The 23,981-nt window shown below is 35.1% G+C and overlaps 1 protein-coding gene across 1 annotated transcript in view; it reads right to left on the bottom strand.

Annotated features, from left to right (window-relative positions):
- Positions 1-23,981, bottom strand: part of LOC144434999 (queuosine-tRNA galactosyltransferase-like) — a 73,554-nt gene that overhangs the window by 38,790 nt on the left and 10,783 nt on the right. Inside the window, exons 3-6 of the mRNA XM_078123531.1 lie at positions 23,808-23,907; positions 15,422-15,486; positions 9,710-9,775; positions 273-368 (exon numbers count right to left, since the gene is read on the bottom strand). Of these exons, the coding sequence (XP_077979657.1) occupies positions 273-368; positions 9,710-9,775; positions 15,422-15,486; positions 23,808-23,907 (327 nt within the window). The remainder of the gene's footprint in view (positions 1-272; positions 369-9,709; positions 9,776-15,421; positions 15,487-23,807; positions 23,908-23,981) is intronic.

Here is a 23,981-nt window from a genome sequence, read left to right on the forward strand (position 1 = left end):
TAGTGATGACCCAGTGATGACGCGTACATACCAGAAGAACATTTCTAATTTATGGTTCACACCCACTTTCTGCTGATTTGACTTGACTGTTTATTTAATACAAGTCTCACAAATTTTCATACCATGAGAGAGATCGCATGCCAATAAATGTTTTGACAAGGATTGCAGAAGCTGATGCATGGCAAAAATCCTTTTGTACACAACAGTACTATGACTAAAGGGTTTGCTAAATTTTTAATTTCTCAATTTCCTGGTAGTCATGAATGTCATACCTGAGTCAAAAGCTGTTCCTCTGTCAGTGAATTGCACCATCGGGTGTACCTCTGAGTTGAGGCCACTGGCTTACGTGTAAAACGGCATCCGATAATCTATCAACAAATATAGCAAGGTGACAATGTTACAAAATTATTCATTGTTTAAGGTCATTCATTGTATTAAAAAGGCCATTGGCCCAAAATGTAAATCACTTTGAAAATAAACTCACAATATACTAAAGGTCACAGTTCTAGCTCTTACGTGATAGAGCATGCTTTGAGAAAAGCTGCAAGGCTTTGTAAAATAACTGCTTGGTCAGATGATAACAGCTCAGTAAATTTTTCATAAGTAGGTAACAAATAAAAATACTGTGGAATATACTTGGACCTAGCATTGGCAAAAAAATTTACATTTCAATAGGAAGTGGTACTTGTCTTCAAGTTTATTTGAGTTGCAAAAAAAAACCAGATTCAAGTTCAACATTACAACAGGGTAAGTGTAATTACTCTTGGGTACAAAATTCAACAATGTATTAAGCATTACATTATTGTTTCAAAAGAAAACTGCATTAAAAACAATGTTAGGTAATAAAAAATAATAAAGGCAAGTTTTTGAACTCTTCATACATGAAAAATGAAAATGGTATTCCTAGCTGTATTTCAAAAAAATTCAATTTCTAACATAAGGAGCATTCCACTATTTAACACTCTGAAAATTCTTTGTAACCAATTTGACACAACTATAAACATGAAAGCATGGAAAGATTTTTGACTAGAACCCCTAGCCTGATTCCATTTGCTGCCACTAGGTGGCATAGTACATGTAGCAGATGTACTGATACTAAAGGCCAACAAAAAAAAAATAATTGTTTGGTTCCTCAAAATCAATAAATTGATTGATTGGTCGATCGATCAATCGATTGATCAATCAATTACATGCTCGCTGCCCCCCTGTGCAAATGCTTTAACGTACATGACAATATAACAATTCCAGAAAATGTTGATGATTGTGGTCAAATATGTACATGTATGTGTCCAAAAAGGTCCCTCTGAAAATTGCTTGCTAAGACAATGAGTTTATTGACACCTCCTGACTCTTCCGTAATCATGATAATGGCAACACAAGGTAATTCCACAGGGGCAGCGAGATTGATTGATCGATCGAGTGATTGATCGATTGATTGATTTATTATTTGGTTGACTGATTGATCGATCAAATGATCAATTTTTGTGGTGCAATATAACTTATTTTGTGTGTGATATTGATCAATTCATTCATTGAGTTTTGTGGTGATATAAAAACTTTTTTTTCTCTTTCCCTGTCTACTTTTCTCTCTTTCAGCTGTATGTAATTCTTTCTTTATTGACTAAATAAAGATGCCTTGTCCATTCTTCTCCTCTTATCTAAATTAAAACATCCCTCATCTTATAATTGGTGAGAGATCACTTAAGTAAATCAAAAAATAGTTTGCTTTATGTCTAATCATCTGGGAGATTATCACATTGAACAAACAGTTGATCATGCATAAACTAGTTCTCTTCCATACTAATTACTTCTTTATGCATGATCAACTGTTTTGTCCAGTGTGATAATCTCCCAGAAGATTGGACTCAAAGCAAATTGCATGGTAACTGCTCGCCAATTATAAGATTCGGGGTGTTTTAATTTAGATAAGAGGAGAAGAATGGACAAGGCATCTTTATTTAGTCAATAAAGAACAGAGAGAATTACATACAGCCTCAGACTTTTAGTGGTCTGAGATATAGCTGAGAGCAAAGTAACCAGGGAAAGAAAAAAAAATAGTTTTAAAACTCAGTGAGTGAACTGATCAATATCACACACAAAATAAGTTATATTGCACCATAAAAATTGATCATTCAATTGATCAATCATTCAACCAAATAATAAATCAATCAATAAATCGGTCGATCGATCGATCGATCAATCAATCAATCAATCGACCGACCGATCAATTACATTCTTGCTGCCTCCTGTGGTAAGTCTTGTACTTTTCATATATTTGTATCGATATCGAGGGGGGGGGCTAAAGAAAATTTTCTAGGGGGGGTCATGGAAAAAAAACATGATTATTTAATGCTGCATAAATCGACCTGCAATTCTGCTACTTCTCAAAGTATAAGTTGTCAGCACAATCACTATCAGTGTTATCATCAGTACATGAATTTTCTGAGCTGTCAGTATCACAATTGTCTCCATCTCTAATTTTTCTCTTTTTAATGTTCTCTGTTTTGGTAATTTAATATGCTCATCAAGATATTTATCTAACTCTTTCACTTTCAGAACAACTTCATCCAGTCATAGTCATTATATTTCTTGTTTTCTCTTTTTTTCTGTAGCCTTTCTGGATGTTTGGATCTGATGTTTTTTACTCTCGCCAGGTTTTTCAGATGTTCAATGTAGTTTTTGACAACATGTATGCTGACAATATATTTCTCTGCAAAACGAGATATAGAAATTTCATCATGTAATTGTTTTGAAGCATACAGCTTTTTTATGTTGGCATGGGGTTGGAAGTCATCTACAGTTTGGTTTGTGTTTGCGGAATCACCTAATACTGGAAATAGAAGTTAAACTTATATATCAGTCAAAGTATAACAAGGAAAAATTTTGATTATTTCAGTGTTTGACTATTCCTTCCAAAAATAAAAATGTTCACATTTATACTTGCATTGTTGACAAGCTGAACAACACAAACCAGCATTGGAACTAAAGTTGTATTTAATACATATCTAAAAAGTAGAACAGTTGTGAAGTATTTAAAGTATACCCGCATTGCTCAATGGAAATATGTTGTTCTTGCTATTGTGAAATGGTTATCTTGTTTTTTTTTAATACAATGATTTACGCTGTAAAAGTTTATACACAGAAACTTTATAAGTTATTTATGAGTATTTATTTATTTTTTTAGCACAACTGAACAAAGGTCAGAGACTCAAAGGCTAGAGGCATGGTGCTGAAGCTGTGTTTGTGTGTGTGTGTGTGTGTGTGTGTGTGTGTGTGTGTTTTGTAATTGTATTATATGCATACAGACAGACATCCATACATACATACATACATACATACATACATACATGTACATTGACAGTATGTATAGTGTGTTTGTGTATGTGTGTAAGTGTATGGGGGGGGGGGTCACGGTAAAAAATAAAGAACTTGCAGGGGGGGGGGGGGGGGGGGGTCAATTTTTCCCAAGCCTTTGTAGGGTGGGCCATGAAAAAATACACAAGGAAAAAGGGAAATCCTTCGGGGTCCCCCTGGAAGTAAAATCTGGACACTCCCTTAGACTATAGTTTTGCTGATGGTCAGCACCCTCCTTATAATGGTGGTAGAAAATGGTAGACTCAATATCGTGACCATAGCCTTAAATCAGCTAGCCATTCCAAGTGGTGGTGAATTACATCCTGATGAGGCTGGTTTCTCAATGTTTTAGGTAGTTTGGGTCATGTTTGGGTTGTTTATTGATCGTTTTTGAGTCATTTTAAGCATTTTTGCTTTGTTTGAGAAAATTCGGGGCATTTTGTCTTTTGTCCAAGTAGTCCATTGATGTTTCTCTATAGCTGTGAAATTATTTAATTATTTTGTTTATTATTTTGAAATTATGTTGTATGTTGTTATGAATACATTCTCCATCCATAGTTTAAATAATGATTTTTGCTCTTTATACAAAGTTTTACCCATTGAAATTGAAACATTCTATGATACAAATATTTGACACAAATTTCTGCCTTCTCTTAAAACTGTTGACTACCAGTGTACTGTTCATAGAGTCTCCCATGCAGAAATTCAAGGACAGTTTTCGATTGTTCCCTTTCTGGACACTTTTACGCATCAGTAAGTTCTTCCCTTAAAGGGTTAAGTACACAGAAAGGAAACCTACATTTCTATGCCATACTCTTTGTTTGTATGTATAATAACTTTTCCATCACATTATCTGTATTGCAATGGTGTGTAAATCATTGGTTACTTCATAGACCCTACACAACATTTCGTGTAGGGTCTATGGTTAGGTTTTGGAGTGACCTTCATGTACTTTCCTCTGATCTCTCACAGTCTTTCAAAGTAAATTAGATAGATGATACGCATGACACTTATTATGTCCATTATCTTCATACTGACACTAACTCCTTAAAACTCTGTTTCTCAAAGCATCTCAATTCTAAGGACTCTATATATACATAATAATTCATGCTTGGTGTAGGCTATGGTTGCCCAGAGACTTCACTACTGGCTTGAACAATGCTGTTCATCAAAAGAGCCAAGATACGTGACATTTTGACTTCCTTCTTCTTTGAGCATGTGATATCGTGGGAAATAAATAAAAAACAACTCAGAAGAGATTTTGATGGATTTTTTTCTGTTAATTGATAATTTCTTTTTTGATCTTTGATATTCTGGTAAGAATAGGAAGGTAGTCTTGTGTTTTGCATTATATAAGGGACTGGTCAGTTTCTCCAGTGGGGGGGGGGGGGGGCAGTAGATTCTTAAATCAGGCTGACAAAAAGTCACTGACCCCCCCCCCCTCTGTAAAACCAAAAACAGGCTGACCCTTCCCCCCCCCCCCCCCCATCACTTAATTCTAAAACATGTTGACCCCCCCCATATATATATTATTCACATGACAGGTATTTTTTGATCGTGACTCAGCATGGACTGCTTGACTGTCTTGCATCTACTTATATAAGATCCCGGGTTAGTACTATCATAATTATAATTATTGACTACACAAGGTAAATATATTCCAAAAGGAGTTTAATAGCATCTTGACAGTGAAAGGTAGGGGGAAAGCTTGAGAAGGGAATATGTACATCTCTTATGGGGGGTCCGAGGGGTATCCCCTAGAAGCCCAGGAGGTTTTTAACTCTGAAAAGTCAATTTTGAGACTATTCAGACATTTTCAGAAAATAATTTCCAAGCTTTACAAGACAGCACCAACATGTAAAAATACCGCCAATGGCGTTGTAGCACATCTGTAGTTTTTAAAAATGTTTATCCATATGCTAGTCCATGCTAACAATAGGTGTTCATTTGCTGAATGACTATCCAGTTGCCTATCCAACCATGTTGCTATCTTTATGATATATGCTACCTGTTTTTCCATCATTTCCTAATGAAAATGTTATTTCAAACGTAATAAAGACAAAACAAGACTAAATATAACAACATAAGTGACGCGCGCTCACGCAATGCATCTTGGACCCGGAAAATCGACTATTGTTGTATACTGACGTATACCTCATGCCAAGCGTGGGGTAATTCACACATGCCTAAAACCGTAACTGAATATATCTATTTTGGCATCAATTTCAAAGTGAAGAATTAACAAACACCAATAAATTACAGTTTCTGGTGGTAAAAATAAGAGGAAACTTCATAACTTAACATAAAATGTCCACTATCAAGACTTGTTTTAATAGTGTCTTGTTGATTTACACACACTTTTCTATATAAATAATGTTGTGTGTTCATAGATATACTTGGATAGTACACAGCTCCTTTTGGATGTGACAATCAAACTATACTCAAGTATTAAAACACCGACAAAATACAAGAAAGTGAACAAGAATGAGAGATGTTTTTATTTTCCATTTGAGGATATTCATATTTTTCACAGAATTCACTTTTTTTCAGCTTTGCTAATTTCCTCCTGATTATTATAACAAAAATAGTGCCAACGGCATTGTAGCACAACTGTACAGTTTTTAAAAATGTTTATCTACATGATGAGCCATGCTAGGTATAGGTGTTCACTTGCTGAATGATTATCCAGTTGCCTATCCAGCCATTATCTTTGCCATATACGCAACCATGGAGCTGTTGCTATGGGTGTGGTCATGTTGCTAGACATATTTGCATACCTTTTTTGAATGTTCATTCACTTGTCTATGAATCCCTGATATTACCTTTGCAATATACATGATCATTTGGCTGTTGCTATGGACATGGTCTTGTTGCTAGGTATATTTGCATACATTTTTTGAATGTCTATTCATAGTCTAGTAATCCCTGTTATCTTTGCAATATATGCGATCATTTGGCTGTTGCTATGGGTGTGGGCGTGTTGCTAAGTATATTTGCATTCACTTTTTGAATGTTTGTTCACTTGTCTAAGAATCAGTGTTATCTTTTTGAAATGTTTGTCTGTTGCTATGGGCGTGGTCATGGTTGCTAGGGATATTTGCATACATTTTTTGAATGTTTACTCACTTGCATACCAGATGATGTTATTTTAGAGAAATATACTGGCATTTGGTTGTTGCTAAGGGCATGATCATGGTTACTAGGGCCAATTGTGTCAAAATCTGCAGAATAATACTTCTAGAAACATCACGAAATTTCAGTCTCACTGACAAGTTCACTGTAGGCACCCGTTCGTTAGCCAGTACATCTCTGGATATGTCTCATTTTTGCCGATGAAAGTGTCTATATTTTGTCAAAGAATTAATCACTGCTCTTGACAAATGTTCGCTACCTGAAAGTCTGGTGTAATTTTATTGATCTCAACATATAAGTTAGTAGTAGTAGCGACGGCAGCTGTCGCAATGGCGTCTACATTCTAAAAACTGAATGAACAGCTGAGCACTGTAGCCCCATCACTTCGTAGAATTGATGCGCGTTCAGCATAAGTTTCAGAATATTTTACAATGTAGTTTAAAATTGTTATCATAATAGAAAAAAATAGTGGGTCTATGTATATAGTAAATAAATAATCTCCCGGTATTTCTCATTCGCGCTACGTCATCTCGGACTCATGATTCCCCTATGTCTGTATCCCTGACATGAGGGGAATCATTCGTCCTCGATAACATAGCACTCATTCGGAATACGGGGAGATTATACATAACTATCATTTGGAAAGTAAACTTTTAACCCCATAAAACTCATTGAGACCATGTGTGGTTCATTTTGGTGTCATTTTATCCTCTTGTCTAGATTTACTAGTATCACATCACACATGCACACATGCATACATGTACACAGTGTTTTACACAACGAAATTCTTCATAAAGTTCATTTATAGTTCATTTATGAGTGCGATTTTTTATTATTTTGATAATGATTAAAGATTAACAAATCAAACTTCCTTTACATTGTCAAAATGAAACAAGAAAACACTAGAATCAACTTTTAATAGTGAAACTTTACAACTTCAACTTTTAATATTGCCCTGATATCCAGCCATCATAAAACAACAAACTTTACAACATGTATTGACAATGCACATCTTTATACATGAATATGTAAACATTTATTTTTGTTCTTTATTTTGTCAAATCAGCTGTAATCGTTTTTTTGGGGTTTTTTAAATATTTAAACTATAAATGAACTGTTTGAAGTATTTCATTGTGTAAAACACTGTGTATGTATGTGTGCATGTGTGACTTGATACAAATGATTAATGAAGTTTGAGTCGGCAGCTAGACAAGAGGGTAACTGACATACACTAAAATGACTACACATGGTCTCAATGAGTTTTATTGCATTGATTGTTTACTTTCCAACTGATAACCAACAGGATTACTTGTCTGCTACAGTATAGCAAAACAGACAGTCAGTTAATTTCCACAGTACTAGAATCAGCAAACAAAGTCAATAAATTTGATAGGCTTAGAAAATACTGCAACTGGCAATGTGCAATATCTATTATGCACATGCAGTGAGAAAAACACAACTAAAACATAAAAACACCCCTACAGGATAATGGAATATCTCATGAACTTTGGTCAAGTAATTATGTAACATTATACCATACCACATGTACTAGCACTGTAATGGACCAAATGTTTTGATGGAAAATCTCTTTTTTGGATATAACTTGAAAACCACTGCTCTAGTCACCTTCATTTGAACAATTTTACACAATCTACATGCCCTAAGTCCCTACCAAATACCAAGACAATTGGTCAGGCGATTTTTGACTGTCTTTTTTACTTCATTCACATCCGCACACACAGCTGTATACATACATACATACTTACACACACACGCACACATGCATGCACACACGCACATGTGCGCACACACACACGCACGCACACACACACACACACACACACACACACACACACACACACACACACACACACACACACACACACACACACACACACACACATACACACACACACACACACACACACACACACACACACACAGGTAGGTCTCATAAAAAGGCAGACACTGTCCATGCCTGTGGGATTAAACTTGTCAGTTTTCAGGACTTTACTCATGTTCTCAGGGTAAAGTGACATTCTGTAAAGTTTTCTAAATAATATCAACACATTTGCTGAAATACATTTAGTCATCACATTCTGGGATTTCACCCATTCCAAGATCTGTTGCTCTTTCCACTTATGTTGTATCTTCCAACGTGAGGTAGCGATGGGATTTTTATGGTACATCATTAAGGAAATTGTGATTGGAGAATGTTAGCAAGAATAAGACATTTGGAACTTTAAGCCGAGAAAAAAGTTCAATACAAGTAGGGTATATTTTGATCTGTATTTGTTTTTAATATGTTTTTTTTTTTATTTGTTCTGTTGGACACTCCACAGTTGAAGATTTAGACTTACTTAAAGTGATAATTATATATAATCCCACGAAATCAATGTTAGATTTACATCATAATGCTCCAAGTATCATTCCGTGGACTAATACAAATTCGAGTTGGTAGGCAAGAATTTGTAATCTGCGGAATCATACGAGGATTATGACGTAAATCTAACATTAATTTCGTGGGATTATATATTTATCACATAATTAAGATTTCCACATATTTTTTCCTACAATTTTGAATCAAATTTTACGAATAATGCATCATTTCATCACATTTTATTCTTCATTGGGTATCAAAAAATGGCATCCAATGGCTATGCAAATTACGTAATCGCGTGACATGTTGCAAGGTCAAGCTTACGTGCTGTGGTTTCTCAACCAAAATGATCAGTTATAACCTTGCGATGTATATGTAATATCAAATTAAATTTTTAAAACATAAATAAACTTTGTCTGAATGTGACTTTTGTTACATCATTTTAATTATATTTTCTCAGGATGTGTGAATTCGGAGCTCTGAGTCAACTGAAAATTGGAAGTAAGCTTACTGGCTGATACATACAAATTGTCATCGATAATCTACATGATTTTTAGATAGAATAAATTAAAACAATTCAATAAAAATAAAAGTACCTCGGAGTCTATGTATCAGACTCATGCCACCTAAGGATTTATGTAAAGTAACGTGTGCATTTATCTTTTGAAAGTACATAATCAAATTATTACGATAACATGATCGTAGCTTAGCATTGGCAGGAACACTCGAACAGTTGAAAGGAAAAAGTTTGTTAGAACAGGGGTGATATGGGTTTTTGATCTGCCCTGTTTGACGTCACACAGGTGAAGATTTGCACATGTTTATGTGATAATGATGACTTACAGAATTTGGATGGTCTTGTACAGCCTGGTACTGCAATTTTATTCTCTTCTCTCCCATTACATCATCCTGTTGATGAATTAAAAAAAACTTAATGTAAGATAATATTTGTATATGTTCAGAGTTCCTGTCACTGTTTATCTTTAATTCTTTAAAAACTTTGTTTACGTATGGACTGGGATTTAGTAAAAAGTCGTAACCTATTCTTGCAAATAACTTTACATTGCAATGTTACCACTTGGTTTACAAGAAATACATTTGAAATTCAACCATGATATCTCTTTATTAATCGATGCTATTATTTACACTGACTTGATTACTGTTTGTCATTGATAGTACCGTGTACACTGACTTGATTACTGTTTGTCATTGATAGTACTGTGTACACTGACTTGATTACTGTTTGTCATGGATAGTACTGTGTACACTGACTTGATTACTGTTTGTCATTGATAGTACTGTGTACACTGACTTGATTACTGTTTGTCATTGATAGTACTGTGTACACTGACTTGATTACTGTTTGTCATTGATAGTACCGTGTACCCTGACTTGATTACTGTTTGTCATTGATAGTACTGCCATGTACACTGACTTGATTACTGTTTGTCATTGATAGTACTGCCGTGTACACTGACTTGATTACTGTTTGTCATTGATAGTACTGCCATGTACACTGACTTGATTACTGTTTGTCATTGATAGTACTGCCATGTACACTGTCTTGATTACTGTTTGTCATTGATAGTACTGTGTGCACTGACTTGATTACTGTTTGTCATTGATAGTACTGCCATGTACACTGACTTGATTACTGTTTGTCATTGATAGTACTGCCGTGTACACTGACTTGATTACTGTTTGTCATTGATAGTACTGTGTACACTGACTTGATTACTGTTTGTCATTGATAGTACTGCCATGTACACTGACTTGATTACTGTTTGTCGTTGATAGTACTGTGTACACTGACTTGATTACTGTTTGTCATTGATAGTACTGTGTACACTGACTTGATTACTGTTTGTCATTGATAGTACCGTGTACCCTGACTTGATTACTGTTTGTCATTGATAGTACTGCCATGTACACTGACTTGATTACTGTTTGTCATTGATAGTACTATGTACACTGACTTGATTACTGTTTGTCATTGATAGTACTGCCGTGTACACTGACTTGATTACTGTTTGTCATGGATAGTACTGCCATGTACACTGACTTGATTACTGTTTGTCGTTGATAGTACTGCCATGTACACTGACTTGATTACTGTTTGTCATTGATAGTACCGTGTACACTGACTTGATTACTGTTTGTCATTGATAGTACTGCCATGTACACTGACTTGATTACTGTTTGTCGTTGATAGTACTGCCATGTACACTGACTTGATTACTGTTTGTCATTGATAGTAATACCATGTACACTGACTTGATTACTGTTTGTCATTGATAGTAATACCATGTACACTGACTTGATTACTGTTTGTCATTGATAGTACTGCCATGTACACTGACTTGATTACTGTTTGTCATTGATAGTACTGCCATGTACACTGACTTGATTACTGTTTGTCGTTGATAGTACTGCCATGTACACTGACTTGATTACTGTTTGTCGTTGATAGTACTGCCATGTACAGACTTGATTACTGTTTGTCATTGATAGTACTGTGTACACTGACTTGATTACTGTTTGTCATTGATAGTAATACCATGTACACTGACTTGATTACTGTTTGTTGTTGATAGTACTGCCATGTACACTGACTTGATTACTGTTTGTCGTTGATAGTAATGCCATGTACACTGACTTGATTACTGTTTGTCATTGATAGTACTGTGTACACTGACTTGATTACTGTTTGTCATTGATAGTACTGCCATGTACACTGACTTGATTACTGTTTGTTGTTGATAGTACTGCCATGTACACTGACTTGATTACTGTTTGTCGTTGATAGTAATGCCATGTACACTGACTTGATTACTGTTTGTCATTGATAGTACTGTGTACACTGACTTGATTACTGTTTGTCATTGATAGTACTACCATGTACACTGACTTGATTACTGTTTGTCATTGATAGTACCGTGAACACTGACTTGATTACTGTTTGTCATTGATAGTAATGCCATGTACACTGACCAATGATTACTGTTTGTCATTGATAGTACTATGTACACTGACTTGATTACTGTTTGTCATTGATAGTAATGCCATGTACACTGACCAATGATTACTGTTTGTCATTGATAGTACTATGTACACTGACTTGATTACTGTTTGTCATTGATAGTACTATGTACACTGACTTGATTACTGTTTGTCATTGATAGTACTGCCATGTACACTGACTTGATTACTGTTTGTTGTTGATAGTACTGCCATGTACACTGACTTGATTACTGTTTGTCGTTGATAGTAATGCCATGTACACTGACTTGATTACTGTTTGTCATTGATAGTACTGTGTACACTGACTTGATTACTGTTTGTCATTGATAGTACTACCATGTACACTGACTTGATTACTGTTTGTCATTGATAGTACCGTGAACACTGACTTGATTACTGTTTGTCATTGATAGTACAGTGTGCACTGACTTGATTACTGTTTGTCATTGATAGTACCATGTACACTGACTTGATTACTGTTTGTCATTGATAGTACTGTGTACACTGACTTGATTACTGTTTGTCATTGATAGTAATGCCATGTACACTGACCAATGATTACTGTTTGTCATTGATAGTACTATGTACACTGACTTGATTACTGTTTATCATTGATAGTATGGTGTACACTAACTTGATTACTGTTTGTCATTGATAGTATGGTGTACACTAACTTGATTACTGTTTGTCATTGATAGTATGGCGTACACTAACTTGATTACTGTTTGTCATTGATAGTACTGTGTACACTGACTTGATTACTGTTTATCATTGATAGTATGGTGTACACTGACTTGATTACTGTTTGTCATTGATAGTATTGTGTAGACTGACTTGATTACTGTTTGTCATTGATAGTATTGTGTACACTGACTTGATTACTGTTTGTCATTGATAGTATTGTGTACACTGACTTGATTACTGTTTATCATTGATAGTATGGTGTACACTGACTTGATTACTGTTTATCATTGATAGTATGGTGTACACTGACTTGATTACTGTTTATCATTGATAGTATGGTGTACACTGACTTGATTACTGTTTATCATTGATAGTATGGTGTACACTGACTTGATTACTGTTTATCATTGATAGTATGGTGTACACAGACTTGATTACTGTTTATCATTGATAGTATGGTGTACACTGACTTGATTACTGTTTATCATTGATAGTATGGTGTACACTGACTTGATTACTGTTTGTCATTGATAGTATTGTGTACACTGACTTGATTACTGTTTATCATTGATAGTATTGTGTACACTGACTTGATTACTGCTTGTCATTGATAGTACTATGTACACTGACTTGATTACTGTTTGTCATTGATAGTACTGTGTACACTGACTTGATTACTGTTTGTCATTGATAGTACTGCCATGTACACTGACTTGATTACTGTTTGTCATTGATAGTACTGCCATGTACACTGACTTAATTAGTTTGTCATTGATAGTACTGCCATGTACACTGACTTGATTACTGTTTGTCATTGATAGTACTGTGTACACTGACTTAATTAGTTTGTCATTGATAGTACTGCCGTGTACACTGACTTGATTACTGTTTGTCATTGATAGTATAGTGTACACTGACTTAATTACTGTTTGTCGTTGATAGTATCATGTACACTGACTTGATTACTGTTTGTCATTGATAGTGTACACTGACTTAATTACTGTGATGTGCTGTGTAGTTCAAATCTTTGGAGCAACTTTTTAGTTAATACATTGAAAACGTTTCAAAAAGTCCAGTCTCAGGTTTTTACAAAGTTATCTAGTTTTAATTATTCAGTTGTACATAGAGATATTTAATGTTTGTTAGTTTGTCTATTCTTACATTTGATTAAGTTTTTTAGACAGACTCTATCATGTAACCCTATGTTTCAAATATTATGACATATGTGATTTTATGGAATGTTATATATGCAAGAATTCTGGTGACCTTCCCAGGTAGCCTATCCTTACACCTGCTGGGGATCTCCCCAAACTCCTACGCATTGTGATATACATCACTGCCTCCAATAACAGCCACTTTTGCCCTGTCACAAAGTTTACTTCACATGTTTACTACTTTTTTAAATGCATATTTACCATAAAACATTCATGGTGTTAATAATAATAATTTGGTTATTGATAAAATTCTCAATTCTGAATTGTATTGCGTTAAATTATGATTATATACAATTCTACCAAAAGTTAGTGCACCATATATATACAAAGTTAGTAGTTGGTATGTCAACCAGCGACCAATGTTCCTTTACATATCTTCCAAACAATTGTTGTATTGATATAGAAATTTCGCCAAACAGAAAAGGTAATTCATATTTGTATTGTTTATGAAGTAATCTGCCCTTAAATACAATGATAGTATTTGAATGCTATCATGGTTTTACAACAAAATCCAATATGGCTGCCCACTGAAGGCAGTGTACCTTGGAAAGTTGGCCCGGAAGTAGTGGAGGTTGACTTTTTTAAGGTAGTGCTGTGTTGGAGACTGAACCCTCCCCTCACGTGACTGCTAAATCTCGCACAATTGTGCATTACATCCTTTTTAATAATCAGAATCATGATAGGGTCCTTTTGCTTTTAACAGTATGCTGATTCACCATCAGTAACTATGCTTATTTTATGACTGTGTATTTTTTATCTAGCAATTTGTAAATGTTGTTGTTGTTCGAAATGTTATTTTCAATGCACGTTTCACAGTACCAGTAAAAAGTCTATCATATAAATTTCATACAACAATTATTTATATAAATATGACAATGAGTTTAAATAGTATATCTGGTATACTATTGTCTTTAGTTATTCATAGTTGCTGGTACTTGTCTATGGTGAATATTTTCAAAGTGTCTAGACATTTCATAGGTTATTATTCTACATCACTGACCTTATAAAACATATGGTATTCAAATAAAATTTTAGTTTATAATACATAAAATTCATGCATAAGGCCACCCCAAAAAAGAGTTTCTGGTCAGGACATTTTGTCTAACGTAGTGCGATGATGCAAATATTTTTTTCTCAAAAAATCTGTCACTCAATCTACTATTTATAGCATTACTGTTCTTTTATTTAGTACTTTAGTATACTTTAGAGCAAGTGTGTATGTGGGGCAGATGTCATTTGCTTGTTCATCATTGGCTCTGCCGTTGTCTTCACTGAAGTAGGGAGGGTTATTTTTGTGCTTCCCCCCAGATCTGCAGACTGCATGGTCTGAACAAACATGAAAAAAAAAGGCCGACATGAGGGTATTTAAGTGACGCCGAGCAGAAATAATTCTTTTTTTCTTTTTTCTTTTTTTTTTTTTTTGGGGGGGGGGGGGGGGGGGGCTAAAAAGTGACTTTTACTAAATTATTACTAGGTTTGATTTTGAGCTGAAAATAGCCAAATATTTGCCAAATTCACAAGATTTTTAACAGAAATTAAAAGTTGTTTTGTGAAATATGACAAAAAGTTGGAATTGTAAAAATAAATGTATTGAAAAAAAACTAGTCTATTCCTTTCTTTGCATTGAAACACTTACCGCATCTTGAAAGCATAGATATTTTCCATGACTTTGTTCTATAGCTTTGTTCTTTGCGAAACCAACTGAAAGAACAAGATCAAACCATGCAATGATTATTTCTGAAATGGCTTGCAACTAAAAAGGACTGACCCCTCAAGTGACTGATAAATCTTGCATGACTGAGTAACATCATTTTAATCAGAATTATGTCTAGGTCCTTCTGCTTTTAACAGTGCTAATTCACCATTACCATTAGTACCTAATATGCTAATCGTATGAGTGATTGGCAGGTGAAAAGACCAATCAGGGCAAAGCATCATGATAACATAATGTGAACTTTCACCTCTTAAAGCTGCACTAGCTGCAACTGGAACATATTTTTTTTATAAATGTTTTGTTAGGTACAATAACTTACTGATAATATTATACATTGCTAACAATATCTCATCACTGACAACTGTCTGTTTTTCGTCTTTCCTAAATACTGAACTTTTGACACCTTGCTAGTTAGTCCCCGCGGACGAAGTCCGGAACAGGGACTTATGGATTGGGTTCCGTCTGTCCATGCGTCCGTCCGTGCGTCCGTCCGTCCATCCGTGCATCCGTCCGTCCGCAGCCGTTTCTTGAAGATGCCTGGACCGATTTTTTTCAAACTTGGTACAGGGGCAACATGCTATGGCATACATATGCACGTCAATTTGTTTTATGATACGATCCAATATGGCCGCCTAGCAACCATTTTGTTTGCGAATTTTCCCTGTCTAAAGCCATAACTCAGACATGCTTTAACAGATCTCATTCAAAGTTGGTATTAGGACAGTGTTCTATGACATACATGTGCATATTCATTGTTGTCATGATACGATCCAATATGGCCGCCTAGCAGCCATTTTGTTTGCGAATTTTCCCTGTCTAAAGCCATAACTCAGACATGCTTGAACAGATCTCATTCAAAGTTGGTACTAGGACAGTGTTCTATGACATACATGTGCATATCCATTTTCATTGTGATACGATCCAATATGGCTGCCTGGAAGCCATTTTGTTTGCGAATTTTTCATGTCCAAAGCCATAACTCAGACATGCTTAAACAGATCTCATTCAAAGTTGGTATTAGGACAGTGTTCTATGACATACATGTGCATATCCATTTTCGTCATGATACGATCCAATATGGCTGCCTGGCAGCCATTTTGTTTGCGAATTTTCATGTCCAAAGCCATAACTCAGACATGCTTGAACAGATCTCATTCAAAGTTGGTATTAGGACAGTGTTCTATGACATACATGTGCATATCCATTTTCGTCGTGATACGATCCAATATGGCTGCCTGGCAGCCATTTTGTTTGTGAATTTTCCATGTCCAAAGCCACTAAGACTCCATTTTCATCGTGATATGATCCCCCATACCCAACCAATCCTTTATTGTTGGAGGCATATTCCATGTCCAACAAGCACACACAACATATCTAAGTCTGTTTGTTTTAGGTTCACAAATGTTGTTGCGTGATCACAGTAGTGATAATTCCTTAAAACCCAATTATACTATAGCGGGGACTATGTCATTCTCAATGACTTGTTTACTTTCAGTGTTATTAGTGGTAATAGTGGTATATATATATATATATATATATATATATATATATATATATATATATATATATATATATATATATATATATATATATATATATATATATAGAAAGGATGCACGCTTTGTGAAACTTTCAAAAATAGCGCCAATGGCGTGTATCACAACTGTACAGATTTTTGTTTATGTTTGTCTGGTTGCCTATCCAGCCCTGTTGTTACCTTTACAATATATATGCCATCATTTGGCTGTTGCTATGGGCAGGGTCTTGTTCCTAGGCATATTTGTATTCACCTTTTGGATGTTTATTCACTTGCCTCACCATCCCTGGTATTATCTTGGCAATATACACCATCATTTGGTTGTTGCTATGGGCATGGTCTTGTTGTTTTAGGCATATTTGTATACATTTTTTGAATGTTTATGCCTTGCCTATTAATGTCTTATTGTCTCTACAATACACTTTATCTTTTGGCTGTTGCTATGGGCGTGGTTTTGTTGCTAGGCATATTTGTATACATTTTTTGAATGTTTTTATCCCTTGCCTATTAATGTCTTATTGTCTCTACAATACACTTCATCTTTTGGCTGTTGCTATGGGCGTGGTTTTGTTGCTGGGCATATTTGTATACATTTTTTGAATGTTTTTATCCCTTGCCTATTAATGTCTTATTGTCTCTACAATACACTTCATCTTTTGGCTGTTGCTATGGGCGTGGTTTTGTTGCTGGGCATATTTGTATACATTTTTTGAATGTTTTTATCCCTTGCCTATTAATGTCTTATTGTCTCTACAATACACTTCATCTTTTGGCTGTTGCTATGGGCGTGGTTTTGTTGCTGGGCATATTTGTATACATTTTTTGAATGTTTTTATCCCTTGCCTATTAATGTCTTATTGTCTCTACAATACACTTTATCTTTTGGTTGTTGCTATGGGTGTGGTTTTGTTGCTAGGCATATTTGTATACATTTTTTGAATGTTTATGCCTTGCCTATTAATGTCTTATTGTCTCTACAATACACTTTATCTTTTGGTTGTTGCTATGGGCGTAGTTTTGTTGCTAGGCATATTTGTATACATTTTTTGAATGTTTTTATCCCTTGCCTATTAATGTCTTATTGTCTCTACAATACACTTTATCTTTTGGCTGTTGCTATGGGCGTGATTTTGTTGCTAGGCATATTTGTATACATTTTTTGAATGTTTATGCCTTGCCTATTAATGTCTTATTGTCTCTATAATACACTTCATCTTTTGGCTGTTGCTATGGGCGTGATTTTGTTGCTAGGCATATTTGTATACATTTTTTTAATGTTTATGCCTTGCCTATTAATGTCTTATTGTCTCTACAATACACTTTATCTTTGGCTGTTGCTATGGGCGTGGTTTTGTTGCTAGGCATATTTGTATACATTTTTTGAATGTTTATGCCTTGCCTATTAATGTCTTATTGTCTCTACAATACACTTTATCTTTTGGCTGTTGCTATGGGTGTGATTTTGTTGCTAGGCATATTTGCATACATTTTGGAATCTTTAGTCGCTCGCTTACCCTTCCCAGTTTTCATCTCATCTTTGTAATACAAACCATCATTTGGCTGTTGCTATGGATGTGGTCTTGTTGCTAGGGATATTTGCATACGCTTTGAATCGTTAGTCACTTAGCTATACATCCCTGTTGTTCAGTCAGTCAGTTTATTTTAGAGCAATAAGGCCACAGGCCCAAAGAGCAAACAATGTTACAAACGTTTCAGTTCATCGAGGGAGATTCCTCATTGCAAAATAAATAAATGAAGCTAAATTATTTAAATAAGTTATATTATCTGATTTAACAAAACCACTTTGGTAACAATTCATTTCGTAGGTCCTTATAATGTGGACAAATTGCTACGAAATGATATACTCATCCTCAATACAATACAAATCATGTGTAATACAGTATTTACAAAATCTTTGGTCAGCACGAATTTTTTCATGTCGTCCCCCTCTCGATCTGCAAAGGATGCAAAGAGCAAGGAAATCAGTGCTGTTCTCTAAATTTAAAAATCTTAATACGTCTTAAATATCTCTCCGGTTCAAGCATTGAGTTGAAAGTGTGGTAGGAATGAAGCCTAGGAGATGATTCGATATCTTCGTGCCAGATCTGACCAGCAAAACCTTTGGGTGAATTCAAACAAAAACTGACTAGTGGTGCCTACACCCTGGATCAACCCTGCATGCCCAGTTGACTGATTTTATACTCCTTTCTTCTTCTAATCTTTTCAACATAATGTAGCATTTGTAGGGGTAACTATCAGTGTCCATTTGTAGTATTTTCAACCAATGGCTCACGCATCTTTTAAAATAAATGACTTAGATGGGAAATCTACCACATTTGTTTTCCCACTAACATTCAAAATAAATTTACACAACTGATAATGAACTTGTTCAACCTGGGGAGGATTTTCATAACCCCAGATTTCACTACCATATAGTAAAATAGGTGCAACATATGTTTCAAAAAGTTTGAGTCAGACATGGACATTCCACTTGGCTTCCTTAGCAAAGTCTTAAGTTGAAACATGGCTTTCCTTCCTACTGATGCCTATTTTTTCATAGTTGGCCTCCAAGTAAGGCCAAATAAAAAAAGTTGTTAAGTTCCGTTTACCCAACCCCACCTAGTTTTTCACGTCGGCCCTAAACTTTTTTTTACATATTTGAGAAAAATAATAATAAAATCACAAAAATCGTGTGAAGTCTCGCAAGAAATAGTGAGTTGAGTGCAGAAACTGACATCAACTTAAAAAGACAAAATAAAACTGTTCTTCTAATCTGTAATAGCTGTACATCTGATAGGAAGAAATAAACAACACAGAGACCATTTGGAAAACAATGGAAAACCTGAACTAGACACTCACACATGAAAAAAAAAATCTACCTACCCCACCTATTTTAAAATTGAATGTAATTGGAACCATACAATTTTTATTTTTTACACCTACGTCTTGATGAAAAAATTTGACCTAAATATTTGTAGTGAGGAACAACTTTAATTGGTTGATTTCCACAAGAACCAACTTTCATACTTCTTTAGACAACCTCCCCTATGGAACACAACAATTTGAGTTTTGTCTAAGTTTACACTTACACCCCAATGAGAACAAAATAACTGTAGCTGATTAATTTGGCTTTGAGTGTGAATTGGCATGGCTGACCCCTCAGCCACATCATTGGCATACATCAAGATATTGAGGTTTTGAATTTCTTATAAACACCTTCACACCCAACCTTATTTGTATAAGAAACCAGGTCATTAATGAATAAAGAAAGTAAGACAGCACTAAGCATACAGCCTTAGCACGTCCCAATTGTACACCTGAAGTGGTCAGTATTAAATGTCAGCTGGTGTATTTACACAAGACTGTAAGCTCCTCTACATTGATCTCAGAACAGAAAGAAATTACCATGTATACCATATCTACTTAGTTTGACCCATGAGAAATCGTGTTGAATAGAATCATCAATTGCCTTTGAAAAGTCAATGAAAATACAATAAAATATTCCCTTCTTCATAGTAAGATATTTGGCCGCCATAGCTTGGAGCGTAAAAATATTGTCCACAGTACTGTAACCATGATGAATGCCACTCTGTGCTTTTGATATAGTTTTATTTTGATAGCACCAATTTTCCAAATGGAAATTCAAAATTTTGAAGAACATTTTACTCATTACTGGTAGAAGGAAAATGTCCCTGTAATTATTTACATCGCTAAGACTTCCCTTTTTATGTAGTGGCATAATAATAGCTTTACTCCAGCTTGCAGGATAGGCAATCACAAAAAAATAAGAATGTTTGCCTATTGAGGTAAGGTGACTACCCTCATATATCAATTTTAAAGAAATTCAGGACAAACAAATTGAGAACAATGGATGGATTCCAAGAAATCTATCAGGTGTGATCACGCACATTCAGACATCACTCCACAGTTAGAACCATCCTGTACACAACAATGCTGGGGTTATACTGAAGTGTGTATTTAATCGTATGAAGGAAGTAAAAACGCTACTTGAAGGTACATCTCAACATATAAATATAAGGTGTGCACAAACTGTATGTGCAGTTACTAGGAGTTCAGTGTCTTTGTTTGCTGATACTGTTCAAATATCCAAATATATATATAATAGTCTATTCCGAGTTACAGTAATATATAACAAATATGAAATAATATGAAAGTGTCTAAATCAATCAATCGATCGCGATGAATTTGCTGTAATTTAGTAATTGAATATATAATCAGTTTGATTTGCATACTTTAGGAATTAACATAATTAGCTCATCGCGACATCAGGTGTGTCAAACCCAACAGATACATGTTGTTTTAATGTCTATGTATGCACACTACCATACAACTGAGCCAAGTAAGTGAATGGAGGTACCCTACCATAGAAATGACCTAAATACAATAAAAACTGACATTTCTTGTGAGTCACCACATAGTAAGAGATAGGGGGGGCAAAAAATGTCGATGCGTCACTAGAAATTGTGTGTGTCAGTGGCATGTCAAATTAGCTTTGAGAGCACACTGGGAATGACCCATTGTTTAACGTTGGAACTGCTATGAAATGAATAATACACTGCACTGCAGCTAAATTAAATTCATAAGAATGTACCTATACTTGTATTAAAGTCAATTTAGGTGAAGAAAACTATATAATATATTGATTCAAATTTAGTCCATTAATTCTGGCATCAAATAGCTGGAAGTTGGACCCATATGGCATGCTGTCCTGTTTTAGTATGAATGAAATTATATGAACATGCACTAGTTAGCATTAATTCTGCTTTTCTAACTTGCATTTACTAGTATGTGTTTTCACTAGTGGTGGTCAATTAATCCTATGAATATTTCAGAGTAAAGTGGAACAGTTACAAAACTTGAATTCTACTGCACTGTACATGTTGGGATGGCTTGGCTTGAAAAGTTCTATACAGACAACTACAGCATTGAGAGTGAAGTTCATACTTCTTGATCTATCATAATCTAGCTTCAGGGTTTACAAGTGCCTGAGACAGACTGAATGCAAAGCTAAAATAGCTCAGAAACTTGTCTTTGTGTTACTCAAGATGTTCTCCACGTTGATAGCATACCAATACCATGATTTAGTCTCTTGGCTCAGGATAAAAGACATTTTCAAATGTTATTTTTCATCGTTAATCATTTCTGTTTTTGAAAAAAAAATGGAGAAGGAAATAGAAATTCTAATTTGCATACATAGTAAAATAGCACCAATGATGTTGTAGCACAACTGTATTTAGCTGTTGTCATGGGTTTGGTCTTGTTGCTAGGGATATTTGGATACATTTGGAATCTTTATTAACTTACCTGCCCTTCCCACTTTTCATCTTTGCAATATAAAACATCATTAAGCTGTTACTATGGGTGTGGTCCTGTTGCTAGGCATATTGCATACATATCTTGTGACATGTATTCACTTTACCTACCCATCCCTGTTGTTATCTTTGTAATATGCATCATAATTTCACTGTTGCTAAGGGTATGGTCATGGTGGCAAAGGCCAATTGTGTCAAAATGTTTTGAACAATAACTGCCAAATAACACTTCCAGAAACATCCTCGCCACGTTTCAACCCCATTCACAACACAGTTTCAAGATATAAGTTTTTTTTACTTAAATTGAGATTTTTTTATACCTAATTTGCATATTCCTGATTGTGAATACAGCTTCATCTACACATCCCCAGATGTATCCCCAATTACATTTCAGCCAAATCTGCTCAGTAGTTTTGGAACAATATATTTTTGACAAAAGAGACACATTTTTAGACCTAATTTGCATATCACGGATGGGCTCATCATGTCATGAACGATTCATAATCTAAACACCCTGAAGAACGCTCCAACCAAATTTCAGCCTAATTTGCTAAATAATTTTGGAATTATAGATTTTTTGACCAAAAACACATATTTTAGCCATAATTTGCATAGAATCATCATGTCATCAACAATTCTTAATCTAAATTCCACTAAGAATGCTTCCATCATATTTCAACCCAATCTGCTCAATGATTTTGGAATTCTAGATTTTTGACCAAGAAGACACATTTTTAGCCCTAATTTGCGTATCACAGATGGGATCATCATGTCATGAACACTTCTTAACATAAACACCCTGAAGAATGTTCCAACCAAATTTCAGCCTAATCTACTCATTAATTTTGGAATTCAACATTTTTATACCTAATTAACCAAAACACCTCTAAGAACGTTCCAACCGAATTTCAGATCGATCTGCTGAGTAGTTTTGTAGTTTTTTGACCAAAATCACACACTGATGGTAAGATCATTTTGATTTTAACAATTTCCCAAGGTAATATACCCACCAAATATCATGGCAACCGGTCCAGTGGTTTTTGACTTTACACACACACAGACAGATAGACACTTTGCCATGCTTATAGCACTACTGAATTTCTGCAGTTGTGCTAAAAAATCTTGACCATGTCTTTCCACCCGAGGTAATGGTAAATGTGGTGAGTATGAGACAATAGTTCTAACTTTTACTAATTTACCCACAGTGCTATCTCCCCAGAGGAATGTAGATGGTCAAAAGTGGTACTTCGTCTTGTAATATCCCTGGACAAAGATGGTGATTAGGTGGGTCACAGGTAGGGTAAGATTGGTAAAGGTGGGTAAATTAGACTTTTGGTATCCTGTTTAGAAAACGCTTTTGATGCTTTTACGTCATTGATGCCTGGATGACTGACTACTCTTATCAAAATTCAGCTTTATCACAAGCTTTCACTATTACCTCCTCCAGGTTGCTTGGCAACACCACTTCCCAGTACAACTTGTATACCAGCTTCTTCAAGTTTGGGTTTCCATGATTCTAACAGAGCCAAGGATGAGTCCTGTACATTGTGGATAAATGGAAGATGATTACAAGACAAGTAAGCGTGTGTGTATGTGTGTGTGTGTGTGTGTG

This window comes from Glandiceps talaboti, chromosome 5 (assembly GCF_964340395.1).
Source record: "Glandiceps talaboti chromosome 5, keGlaTala1.1, whole genome shotgun sequence".
Lineage (NCBI taxonomy): Eukaryota > Metazoa > Hemichordata > Enteropneusta > Spengelidae > Glandiceps > Glandiceps talaboti.